The sequence below is a fragment of the Bombina bombina genome, chromosome 10 (assembly GCF_027579735.1).
Source record: "Bombina bombina isolate aBomBom1 chromosome 10, aBomBom1.pri, whole genome shotgun sequence".
Taxonomy (NCBI): domain Eukaryota; kingdom Metazoa; phylum Chordata; class Amphibia; order Anura; family Bombinatoridae; genus Bombina; species Bombina bombina.
In genome coordinates this window covers 170541388-170554658 of record NC_069508.1, presented here as the reverse complement: position 1 = coordinate 170554658, position 13271 = coordinate 170541388, and the positions used below count along the sequence as shown (strand labels likewise).

The window sequence follows — 13271 nt, the reverse complement described above, 5'->3', positions numbered from 1 at the left end:
CTGTAAATCAGAGAGCGAGCCGAGCAAGCATTTAATTACCTAAATATTAGTGTGTACAAAAAGAAATAGCATGAGCAAGTCAGCAAACAACAAGGATTGTCATAATTATTTAGTTATAATAAAGTACTTTGTTTCTCAGTCTGTTAAAGCCAATTGGAAGATATGTAGCAGGGTTAGTCTTGAGAAGTCAGTAGGGTGCATTACCAGCTCTGAGAATTAGAAAATGCACAAATTACATAAAAAATGGCGAAAAATAAATAATGAAGTGTATTGCAAAGTGTTTTTGTTACGCATAACAAAACATTTTATCTTAAATCCTTATAAAGTGCTGTTTCTATTAAAAAAAAGGCCTATCTCCCCCCTCACTGTGCTATAGGGACAATTGGCCCCCTTATTTGAAAATGGAGAATCTCCTTTTTCAAATGAGCAGTCACATGTTCCCCTCCGATGCAGCCAGCCACCATTAAAAATGTTTATCACATCCCAACTACAAACAAATTAATTTGAATCGTGTAAAAGAGGGAATTCCTCTCTTTAAAAATAACACCTCATCTAACTTTCAGGTGAGCACCAGCCCCAATCATGCACCTATGCCGTGTTAGATGAGGCAGAGGAGCAAGATGGAGCCCCCTCTTTCCAATGAGGGGTTTCATACCATTATAACTGGTAGGCGATCACCTACCTATTGAATTTACTGTATAGGGGGCACACACAAACAAAATACCCTTTAGATGAAAGAGGGTATTATACATTTTTTTAATGAGTGGTCTCCTCCCACATAATCTCTATATTGCACAATTTTGGTGCAGCTATTTAATATTTGCTTTTTTATATATTTGTTGCTTCACTGAGTGATTTTGGACAAGGTAGGAACATTAATAAATTATCTAAAGGGGGAGGGTTGTTAAGCATGCTTAAATATTTTACACCTACTAAATTTCTGCATAAATTCCAAAAATATTGCAAAGCAAAAAAATGTTTGAAATATTTAGGAAATAAAAACTTGTGCTGCTATTTACCGTGTACATCGTAGGAAATGTATTATAGTTATGTGAAATGCCTCGGCATTGGAGGGTTAAATAATTTTTTCTCATGAATACGTTTAATGGAATACAAATTCAAAATTAAAGCACACAATAATGAATTACATATTTTAAAAACAGAAATAACGGAATACACTTCCATCTGTAATGTTTCTGATAAAACTTACCTAAAGTTTTCTTATGAACAATGGTGCACTAGCATACCTAAGTAAGCTGTGTGCACTTGTATCTGATACTCGTGTACACTGAAAGTGTCAGTAGTTTCACATGACGTAACTTTTGGTATCTGAGACATGCGCACATGCACGTGCCTTACCTGTTTATGGTGGAGAAGCAATGTCCATGAATAAAGTTAAGACAGCACATGTGTTAAATTTGTAAAAAATAATAATTTGCAAATGAACGTGTAGTTAAAAAATGCTTCTAGTTAAACTCACTATTGTTCACTTCAAAACGTATTTCTTTTAAAAAGCAGGAAGTAAATGTTTGTGCACAACCGATACCAAGGTATCAGAAATTTCCATAAAGATTTATTCAGTACAGTAACATCTATTTAAAGAAAAAATCGTAAAAATATTTAAAATGCCACATTTTAGATGTAAAAAAAAAATCTTTTAAAAAGCAAAAAATATCATCATATGGGAAAAGCCATAAGCGCTTTTATCCGAGTAGAAATCTAGATCGTGTCACTTTTTATTTACCCACCCGGGAAGCTACTGAATTCTAACAGGAAATTAAATCAAGTGCCAATAATCTAGCAAAGAATTAATTTATGCATCACAGAAACATATTTGGCTCTAAATTTGAGGTTATTAAACTGGGAAATCATATCAAAACCACAATATATACAGTATACATATAGGTTTGAAACAAACTATTACTGAAAGAGCAAGAACTTACAGGGGCTACCAAAATATACTATTTTTAACTACACGGTTTAATAAATGAGCTTCTGAATTAATCAAGCCATTTCTTTGTAGCATATTGCAAGGTACAGGATCTGCAGAAATTACAGAAAAAGTTGGCAAAATAAATGTTCAAATATAAAATCGCACAAAAAAACAAAACACTGCTATTCAATGGCTCTGCATAAAGCAAATGCATTACATTTTTAAAGGGGCATGCAAGCAAAAAAGTAACTTAGGATTCTGATAGAGCATTCGATTTTACATGACTTTTCAATTTGATTCTATTATCAATTTTGCTTTGTTCTTTTGGTATTCTTAGTTGAAAGCTAAACCTAGGTAGGCTCATATGCTAATTTCTAAGCCTTGAAGGCCGTCACTTATCTGAATGCATTTGACAGTTTTTCACAGCTAGAGGGAGTTAGCTCATGTGTGCCATATAGATACCATTGTGCTCACACCCGTGCAGTCACTTATGAGAGGGCACTGAATGGCTAAAATGCAAGTCTATCAAAATAACTGGCGATCTGCAGAAGCTTAGATACAAGGTATTCACAGAGGTAAAAAGTATATTATTATAACTCTGTTGGTTATGCACAACTGGGGAATGGGCAATGAAGGGATATCTATCTGTTTAAACAATAGCAATTCTGGAGTAGGCTGTCCCTTTAATGAAAGGAATTAACACACAGTTATATGCTAGCAATAGTAAAATTGCATGTGAATGAAACAATCAGAATAGAATATATTTGGGAAGGGCGAGTCCAGTATTTTTAGAGGTTTCAGCTGCACCTCTCTACAAAGCTCAGTATTTGCTCAGATGTTCAGCACAAATCCTTGTGCTGGAGGCTGTGACGGCGGATTAGAAATGGAAATTATAGAGAAAGTAATTTAGATTTTTGTGTTCTCTGTGATGTGAAGTGGCGATAAGGAAAAGAAAAATGATATTAATCAGGCAGCGTCGGCAAGTCGATAGTTGGCTTTTTACTGCCTCACAAAAAAAAAAAAATCAAAGCTGAATTTTAATGCTGCCAAATATTATGTTTATTTGTTTACTTTGGGTTCTTTTTGGAGAGGAGCTCATTCTGAACACGTTTTTTATTTAATTTTAAAGCTGTGTTGTGTTTTCAGCAGCTAATAAAGGTAGATTTCAATCTCCTTATTTTGCTGCAAAGTGAAACGACTCTGGTCCGTCTAGAGAGTGATAAATTAAAGACCCACCATTCCTGTCTTACGGCACCAAAAACATCCTGCAGGTTATATCATTTTATTCTTCAAACAAATCAATTTTAATTAAAATCTCTATGATAAAGCAGTCGTGAATCATCAGGATAGTGTAAGGAAAGTAAATTAGATGAAGCTTCCGTGGCACTGAGAGCTGCAGCCGAGAGTTTAGTAACATTTAATGGGGAGGGCCCGAAACAAAACAAAAAAAAAAAAAAGCTGCAAGACAAGAAAATTGAAATTTGACGTAATGAAAGCTGCACGCTAAGATGCAGCCTGGCTAGGAATGTCATTTAGCCTACGCTTGCGTTCTTCACGAGTACATATAATACACCTTGTATTTGTAACAGACAGACTATATGAATAGCAGAATATATATACACGTTCTGCATTGAACAGCAAATCCTTTTTGCATTAAAGGGACATAGAAGAAGAAAATACTCTGTTAAAACATTTTATTATTGCGCCATTGCCCGCATACAGCTGTATTTAAAGGGCCACTAAACTCAAATTTTTCTTTCATGATTCAGATGGAGAATACAATTTTAAACAACATTCCGATTTACTTCTATTATCTAATTTGCTGCAATCTTTAGATATCCTTTGTTAAAGAAATAGCAATGCACATGGGTGAGCCAATCACATGAGGCATCTAAGTGCAGCCACCAATCAGAAGCTACTGAGCCTATCTAGATATGCTTTTCAGGAAAGAATATCAAGAGAATGAAGCAAATTAGATAATAGAAGTAAATTAGAAAGTTGTTTAAAATGGTATTCTCTATCTGAATCATGAAATAAAAAAATTGGGTTTAATGTCCCTTTAACCCTTGCAAAGTAGTTAAACACATAGTTAAGTTCCATTCCAGAGCCGCAATGCACTATTTGGAGCAAGCTGGTGATAGGTGGTTATGCACACAAGTCTGATTACATTGGCTAACCAGATGCAAACATTAAAAATGGAAATTAAACACTTTGAGATTGTAATATAAAATTATTAATTAGATACAGTGAAACAACTTCTCAATATTTATTTTGACCCCTTTTCCTGTAAGTTTAAGTCTGAATAGCGTAACATTGCACTATATCTGTCCTTCACAAGCATAACCCTGCTACATATCTGTCCTTCACAAGCATAACCATGCTACATATCTGTCATTCACAAGCATAACCCTGCTACATATATTCTCTTCACAAGCATAACCTTGTTACATATCTTCACCTTAACAAGCATAACTCTGCTACATATCTGTCCCTTCACAAGCGTAACCCTGCTACATATCTGTCCCTTCACAAGCATAACCCAGCTACATATCTCTCACTTCACAAGTGTAACCTTGCTAAGTATCTGCCCCTTCACAAGCATAACCCTGCTACATATCTGTCCCTTCACAAGTGTAACCCTGCTACATATCTGTTCCTTCACCAGCATAACCTTGCTACATATCTCTCCCTTCACAAGCATAACGCTGCTACATATCTGTCTCGTTAAAGGGATATTCCAAGGAATACCAATTAGAATTCTAATTTATGAAATCCTGTCATTGTTTCATTGCTAACCCTGCATAACTATGTGCTTAGTCTCCTCAAAAGGGTTAAAGACATAGGTAATGCCCACAGGATATATCGGTCAGCCAATCAAAAGCAGCAAATGCACAACCTCTGCTCCAATCAACTGGAGAATAATTGATTACTGCTTCTTGGAAAAAGAAAGAAAAAAAAGGAAGAAAATATTCTGGAATTCTGGTTGCTAGAGATGCCGCAAATTTCACTTAAGCCGAGACTGGAAGCTTAAAGGGACGGTAAGGTCAGACATTTTTTATGCGTTTTTAAACAGCAATAATAGATATAAGAAGTTCACCAAATTTGCATTAGCCAGTCACGGTGGGCAACCTAAGTTCTCGCTTCCCTGCAGTTCTGGGTACCTGGAAGAAGACAACGCATGCGCTCTGATGTGCCTAATTTGCATAGGCATATGTAAATGAAGCCAGATAATATGTGTGTGTGTTGGAGGTTTCAAGACCGCCCGTTGTAGGGGGCTGGAAGTTGTGACGTCAGGTATAGAAATAAAATAGCGTTTTAAAACATGATCTGACCTTTGTTTTGAAATTCACATTCATAAATAATATGTAAACGTTTGCATTTGAAAAAAAGGGATATTTTTATATTGACTTTACTAATCCTTTAAAGGGTAAAAAAAAATGCAGAATGTTTCCTTGTCATAAAGAAGCTGCGCTCTGCACAAGTGCATCCAATCAACTGGTACTGAGAATTTTTCATACCCTGGGGAATCTTCATCAGGCCTCAGAGCACGAGATGTAAATATCCTGTAGCAACGGCAGTTATTGAAGCATATTCTTTCCATAATGAACTAGTTACATATACTGCCTGATTTCCAGCAACTCCAGTCATGTGTTTGCATTGGACACAACATAGATATACAGAATAAAATCTCCCTGAGCTTTTTTCTTACATTGGTTGCAATAGTGTAAATCCTTTATTTTTAACATGATACTAACTGGACATTAGTGTAGAAATACTGCTTCTGTTCTTCAGATATTTCATCTCACAAAGCGCAATACTTTTATTATATCTGAAAACGCAAAATGAATCCAGCAGGTGAAAAGAATAAAATGATATTGCAGAATAATTCTTACAAAAGCAAAACTGCTGTGCACTGTACTGTAATATATCTGCTAAACTAATATCACAATGAAGTATGTGATCAGACTGCACGATAAAAAAAATGTTTTATAAAAGCTCATCATGGCTGGCTGCTTGCCGAGCAGGATCTCAGGTCTAGCAAAGCATTCACATTATATGTGATAGAAGAAGCAGGAATGCACAGATCACAGCCCCTACTCTCAGCCACAAAACCTTATCTGGTTAACTCTGCCGCCCAAACTACCTCTGAAAATAAAAAATGCCATAAACATTGGTAACATGCTCACAAAATGTATTCTTGTATGTCTCAACCAAAGGGAGGTTAAACGCCTCTTGCTTGGTGTAAAAATGTGCTTTGTCCGACGGTCCCTAGAGAAGCCGAATAGCAAGTTTGGTAACCTATGGTTTAATCAAAATGCTGCAAATTGCCTAAACCAGCTATTTGATTTGCAGGTTACAGAATTTGACGTTTGGCCACTTTAGTTAGCGTGGGACGCACTTAAAGGGACACTCAGGTTAAATTGAATTTTCATGATTCAGATATAGCATGTAATTTTAAACAACTTTCCAATTTACTTCCATTAAAAAAAATGTGCACAGTCTTTTATATTTACAATTTTTGAGTCACCAGATCCTACTGAGCATGTGCAAGAATTCACAGACTATACGTATATGCATTTGTGATTGGCTGATTGCTATCACATGGTACAAGGGGAGTGGAAATATACATAACTTTGAAATTTGTTATAAAAAAATCTACTACTCATTTGAAGTTCAGACTAAGTGCTATTGCATTGTCTTGTTATCTTGCATTTGTTGATTATGCAAATCTAATGTGTTGACTGGTCCTTTAACAGTTAGACAAAAGCAAGGAGTTTTTAATATCCCTTTAAAAGAACAGTAGGCCTTTTTTTCATGATTTGGACAGAACATACAACATTCCAATTTACTTCTATTATCTAATTTGTTTCATTCTCTAGGTAGGCTCAGAAGCAGTAATGCACTACTGGGAACTAGCTGTTGATTGGTGGCTGCACACATATGCTTCTTCTCATTGGCTTTCCTGATGTGTTCAGCTAAGCTCCCAGTAATGCATTGCTGCTCCTTCAACAAAGGATACCAACAGAATGGAGCAAATTCAATAAAAGTAGTGAATTGGAAAGTTATTTAAAGGGATATTAAACCCAACATTTTTCTTTCAAGATTCAGATAGAACATCCAAATTTTTAAAAAAAACTTTCTAATTTACTTCTATTATCATTTATTTTCATTCTCTTTGTATCTTTTGTTGAAAAAAAGGAGCACTAAATAAAAGCCATTTTGCAAGAAGGTTATCCATTTGCAAGCGCACTCAATGGCAGCACAATTTCCTGCTTTGTAGTACTATAGATGACTACCTAGGTACTGTATCTCTTCAACACTGAATATCATGTGAACAAAGCAAATTTGATAATATAAGTAAATTGGAAACTTTATTTAAAAATGGTATGTTCTGTCTGAATCACAAAATAAAAAAATGTGGATTTCATGTCTCTTTAAAGGGACATTAAACACTTTGAGATGGTAATATAAAATGATAAATTGCATACATTCGGTTCCTGTTAGAAATGGAAGTGCAGAACACTGTTATATTCCACACAGCCATTGGCTGCACACTCTAGTGACCTATTTATAACTGTCTCTAATTGGCTACAGCAGAGAAGGTAACCTAAGTTACAACATGGCAGCTCCCATTGTTTTATAGACACTAAAACTTTACCCTTATTTTGTCAATATTTAAACAGCTGATGAAAGTTTAAAAAATTCATCTACATGTTATTCTCAGACTAATCTTTTCTTTGAATGCATCATTATAGCTAGCATTTATTTAGTGTTTAATGTCCCTTTAAGAAAAGTTTTATACATATCAAAACAACTAAGCCATGCTTTGCAAAAGATGTGAATACAAAATAAATGCTTTAATAGCATTTAAATAGACATTTACTTAGAGAAAACTGCATTGTTTTGTAGTCCAGGAAACTTGAAAAGCAACTTGTGTACCCTTATCCGCAGCACTTTTATTGGGACTATAATCTTTATACACAAGCACATATTACATTTGGTGGAATTCTCACTGTATTTTATGTATGTTAAATTATTTTTGTTTGTGAGTTCACATACAAAGTGCTTCCTAGCATTGTATAACTAGTGTACGTTTATTTAATTTGATTTGCCACTTGGGACAGGTATGAGGTTTTGCACTCATCAATCAGTGCGTAGCATGTAGGGGAGTCAGACATTTGCCATTTGTACTCTAATCTCAAAGCAGGAGGTAGAAAATCCGCTATTTCAGTCGACAAAATATATAATAGCATTTTACTGGTAGTTGAATTGATTTTATGACCCTTTAACATAATGGGGTCTTATTTAACAAGGGCCGAATGGCCCCTGTTCCCCTTGTTTCCGCGAGAGCCTTCAGACTCGCCGGAAATAGGAGTTAAGAAGCTGCAGTGAGGCGGCGTATAGCAATCCACCGGATCATGTACGATCGGGCTGATTGACACCCCCTGCTAGCGGCCGGTTGGCCGCGAATCTGCAGGGGGCGGCATTGCACCAGCAGTTCACAAGAGCTGCTGGTGCAATGATAAATGTCGACAGCGTATGCTGTCGGCATTTATTGATGTGCGGCGGACATGCTGTCGGCATTTATCGATGTGCGGCGGACATGCTGTCGGCATTTATCGATGTGCGGCGGACATGCTGTCGGCATTTATCGATGTGCGGCGGACATGCTGTCGGCATTTATTGATGTGCGGCGGACATGCTGTCTGCATTTATCAATATGCGGCGGACATGGTTCGCTATAGCGGATCATGTCCGTCCGCACAATGATAAATGGACCCCAATAACTTTTAGAAGGGGCTCCACTGCATTACAAATTCCAACCCCAAAGCATTTAAAATGCTTTAACAAACTTTAACTTTCTTTAGGATAACTCATGCATTAAATTTGTGTTTTTTGGGGGGGGTTTGAGGGACCTCACAATAGTGACGGGATTTGTTAGATCCTCTCGTCTGAGCGTAGAGCTTTAGATTAGGGGTATCAAACTCAATGTATCTGGGGGCCAATTGCCTAGTATTGTTCTCCCATGGAGGCCACTTGAAATTAGTAAGTGCTCTGGAACTAGATATACCAATAACTGGAAGTGACATTTACCCAAATAGCAGTGCATGGTGGGAGTTGTAGCACACAATAGACATACACAGTCTAAAATTATTTTGTAAGAGCCCAGTGATAATTCTGGAACTGTATAACAAGTGACATTTATCCAAGCAGCGCAAGGTGGGAGTCTACACTGGACACTTCTCTTTATCTTGTTAGTGCCCATATAGAACGTCAACTAGCTACGCCTCTTAAAACCCTAAAAAACTGACAGTCGAAATGAATGGTTTACTTATTAAACAAGGGAGGGCCTATCTTGATGGCCGCATATGGCCCTGGGCCAGGCGCTTTGTGACCATTCCTGCAGATCATCAGGACCTATGTGTATGACTAAATCAGCTTTTGAATATGATTTCAGATTTGCGCCTTGACAGAAGAGTAGGAGCTGCTTTCAACATACTTAAAGTGACAGTAAAGTTTAGATTAAACGTTCATCATTCAGACAGAGCAGGTTATTTTATACAACTTTCCAATGTACTTCTATTATCAAATATGCTTTGTTCTATTTGTATTCTTTGTTGAAAAGTAAGCCTAGGTAGGCTCAGAAGAAGCAATGCACTACTGGGAGGTAGGTGAACACATAGGGTGAGACAATGATAAGAGGCATATATGTGCAGCCACAATCACTAGCTAGCTATTCCTGACCCTACCTAGGTATGCTTTTAAACAAAGAATACCAATAGAACAAATAATTTGATAATAGAAGTAAACTGGAAAAATTGCATGCTTTGTCTGAATTAATTTTAACTTTACTGTCCTTTAATAATAAATATATCATCCAAGTTTCCTACCTTTATATTGGAGCAAATTGACACAGCATTTTTCTTTGGAACTATGGGGTCGATTTATCAAAGGCTAGGCGAACTCCGTATGTGCTTCTGTCTGTAACTGTGCCCCAGCTCGCCTCCAGAGAAGCGCACATGTGCGCCTGAATTTATCAAAAAAATAGACGTAACTTTACACAGGCGAGCTGGGGAGTAATAATGATAAATTTCCACTGTTGGAAAAAGCATTTACTCCCTATTTATCATAGTACATCCCTATAAATATTTACGCCGCCATGTCTTGATAATTAACAAAAAGAGTTTTTAGGTATATATTTTGTGCATATTTATATTATATAATGTTTTTGTGCTGTTTTTGCCATATGTTGTTAATTTAAGATCGCAAAAATCAATATATCGATATATATACATATATATATAAATAAATATATAAAAAACTCTTGGTACCCGTATGCGCCTGTGGAAGGGCAAATTTCTGGCAATAAAAGGCTCTTCTTGGCGGCCGAGCCTTTGAAAAATGAGTTAAAAGAAGAAATAACTGCATCACAAAATGTAAAGGCATGTATGATAATGGTGTTCGCCTCAGTCTGTATGGCAAAATATAGAACACGCAATTTGAGGAGAAATTTCAGTTCCCTATCAGCGCAAAGCAATGATAAATAAGAAACTGTGCGTAATTTTTGGTCGGGCTGTGAAATTACGCCTATTACTAATGTATATTGGTGCACTCGGGAGCGCGCCCGTGCGTCTACGCGAATGCAAGCGGAGTGCAAAGAAGTTTCTTTCAGTTTTGCGCAATTATAGGCACAGATTCCTTTCATAAATATGTGTATGCGTTATGCCCGCAATTACAGGCGAATTGCTTTGATAAATCGACCCCATAATATACTTTTAAACTTGTGACTGATCTGCTGTGTTTATAGAAGCTACATTAATATAACTAAATGAGAACTGTATATTGTATGAACATGTTAATAAAAAAAGAAGTAAGTAATCCTATATATACTCAGTCGCATCTACTCATTTCTTACTTTGGGATCCACAGGTCTGTAACTGCCAAGCAAAGAAGCATCTGCAAAAAGAGGAGAGACGTTTATATGAAAAACAAAATAAAATCTGTGCTTTATCTGTAATGCAATACACTAACATCTGGTCCACACACTAAAAAATAAAGACAGACAGAAGAATGATAACTTTACTGTACACATTTTCAGATCAGTATAATTAAAATAAGGAAACATATCTGTTAAAGACAATTAGGTAAATCTATGTAGCAGAGCTAGCCTTGAGACGACAGCAATATACTTTATCAGTTCTGATCATTTTCTGAGCTCAATTACTTAAAGAAACGGCAAAATAAATAATGAAAATATAATGCTAATTTGTTTTACAACACATAACTAAATATTTAATATTAAAATCAAAAGGTGTTTGCCGTCCCTTTAGGAAGTTGGCACCTATGTTATGGGGAGTACTGCAGTGGGGGGGGGTCCCATGTGACCCCCCTCACTGCAGTACTCCCCATAACCTAATATGCCAACTCCTTAAAGGGACGGTAAACACCTCACGGTTTAATGTGCTTGGGCCAGACAAGGCTAGTATATTATTTTTGGGTAAGGTTAATAACAGAGGGGGTGCTTAGGGTGGTTGTGCTGGGGACATAAAAACTGTCTCAGGGCAGATCATGGTTAAGAAGAGTTATGCTGGCTGTTAGCCATCTACAACTGATGGTGCCACACAAAACCTGTTGCATCTCTACTACACTATAAAGCAAGAGTGAGATCTAACCAGGTCTGCTGTCTCTTCACATCTGTGCTAGCAATAGATGCACTCTGCTTGTGCTTTTATACCTGAAAATATATTAGATACATAGAGGGGTCTAAAACCCCCAACTATAGTAATGTCTAGCACTTGTCTTTGTTGCACTGAAAAATACAAATACTTTTGCAGTGTTTAAAAGGACCATTGCAGTTCCCTTCTCTTTTTCAGCACAATTTAAAAAGTATTTAAAGGGACAGGAAACCCATAAGTTTTCTTTCCTGATTTGGATAGAACATACAGTTTTAAGCAACTTTTCAATTTACTTCTATTATCAATTTTGCTTCAATCTCTTGTTATCCTTTGCCGAAGGAACAGCATTGCACTACTGCCAGCTAGATGAATACATCTAGTTAGCCAATCACAAGAGACAAATGTGTACAGGCTCCAATCAGCAGCTTGCTCCCACTAGTGTAGGATATGTGCGTATTCTTCTTCACGAAGGGATACCAAGAGAATTAAGCACATTTGAAAATAGAAGTGAATTTAAAAGAGTCTTAAAATGACATGCTCTATCTGAATCATGCAGAATTTTGACTTTCCTATTCCTTTAATTTCTCCACTCTACTGTCAGCTGTGGATTTGGTACAGATGCCGCTTGGTTTCAGCCATAAGCATCTGGTGAGACTATGGATTTGCAAGCTGCACATGCGTCAAGCTTTCTATACACATAATCCTTAAAGGATTACAAATGTTTTCAAAACTGACAATATAATAAACAGATTTTCAAACAGTATATAATATTCTGCAGATTTTACTTACTTACACTTGTAAACAAAGCAGCTATCTATATAAAAATATGTCATCTTTATTCACATTTTACGTTACACACAACGGCCCAATAGCAGAGCTCAAAATTTGTATATTGATAACGGCTATGTGTGCTGACCATTGCATGCTCATTTTAAATAAAGTAAAGCGCATGCGCAAATCCACTCCTTTGCTCCCTTTTCTCTATTGCTTCTGCGACTTCGGTTGCAATTCCTCTCAGGTCACGTGAACGCAGTGGAGGATGACGTCAGCTGAAGACACATTGCGCATTCGTGGAACAGCAAGATTGAATAGTGCATGTGTTGGGCTCTGGCTAGCTACACAGAACAGTGGAAAGACAGAAAATCTAGGTTGCCCACCGTGAATGGCTCATGCAAATGAGCCTCACGGTGGGTTTGGAAACTCCTATAATTTTAGCCAAGGATTGCAAGAAAAGAGTACAGAACTGACAGCGCAAGGTATTTGCGCATATTTATGATTATTAATAATCTATGCAATAAAAGGGAGATCAATTTTTGCCTTTAGTATCCCTTTAATGAAACCCCTTTAACATACACAGAATATAGGAGCAGAGACTTACCAGTGAGCAGCCTGTCACACACTTCCTGTCTTGTGATTGCTTTTGAAGAACATAAAGTCAGGGTTGCTTCAGGAGAAGGGATTAATGACTCTACCTATAGGCAACAGATTTGTGCGTTATTCACATATCCCATTAGTAAACAAGTAAGCTGACATCTGCCAATGAACTACAAAGTACACTGTAGGTGAAAAAAAGAGAACTATTTTGAATCACCCATTTCTCATATACAAAGTAAAGTAACGTTTATGAAAATGTTGTTTATAATTTTCGCTAAAACAAATAA

General features: G+C 36.7%; 1 protein-coding gene across 4 annotated transcripts in view; it reads right to left on the bottom strand.

Annotated features, from left to right (window-relative positions):
- SPATA6 (spermatogenesis associated 6) overlaps positions 1-13271 on the bottom strand; it is a 182058-nt gene that overhangs the window by 126333 nt on the left and 42454 nt on the right. For all 4 annotated transcript variants that reach the window (XM_053693500.1, XM_053693499.1, XM_053693502.1 and 1 more), the window contains 2 exons: positions 12989-13082; positions 10851-10891 (listed from right to left, as the gene is read on the bottom strand). In XM_053693500.1, the coding sequence (XP_053549475.1) occupies positions 10851-10891; positions 12989-13082 (135 nt within the window). The remainder of the gene's footprint in view (positions 1-10850; positions 10892-12988; positions 13083-13271) is intronic.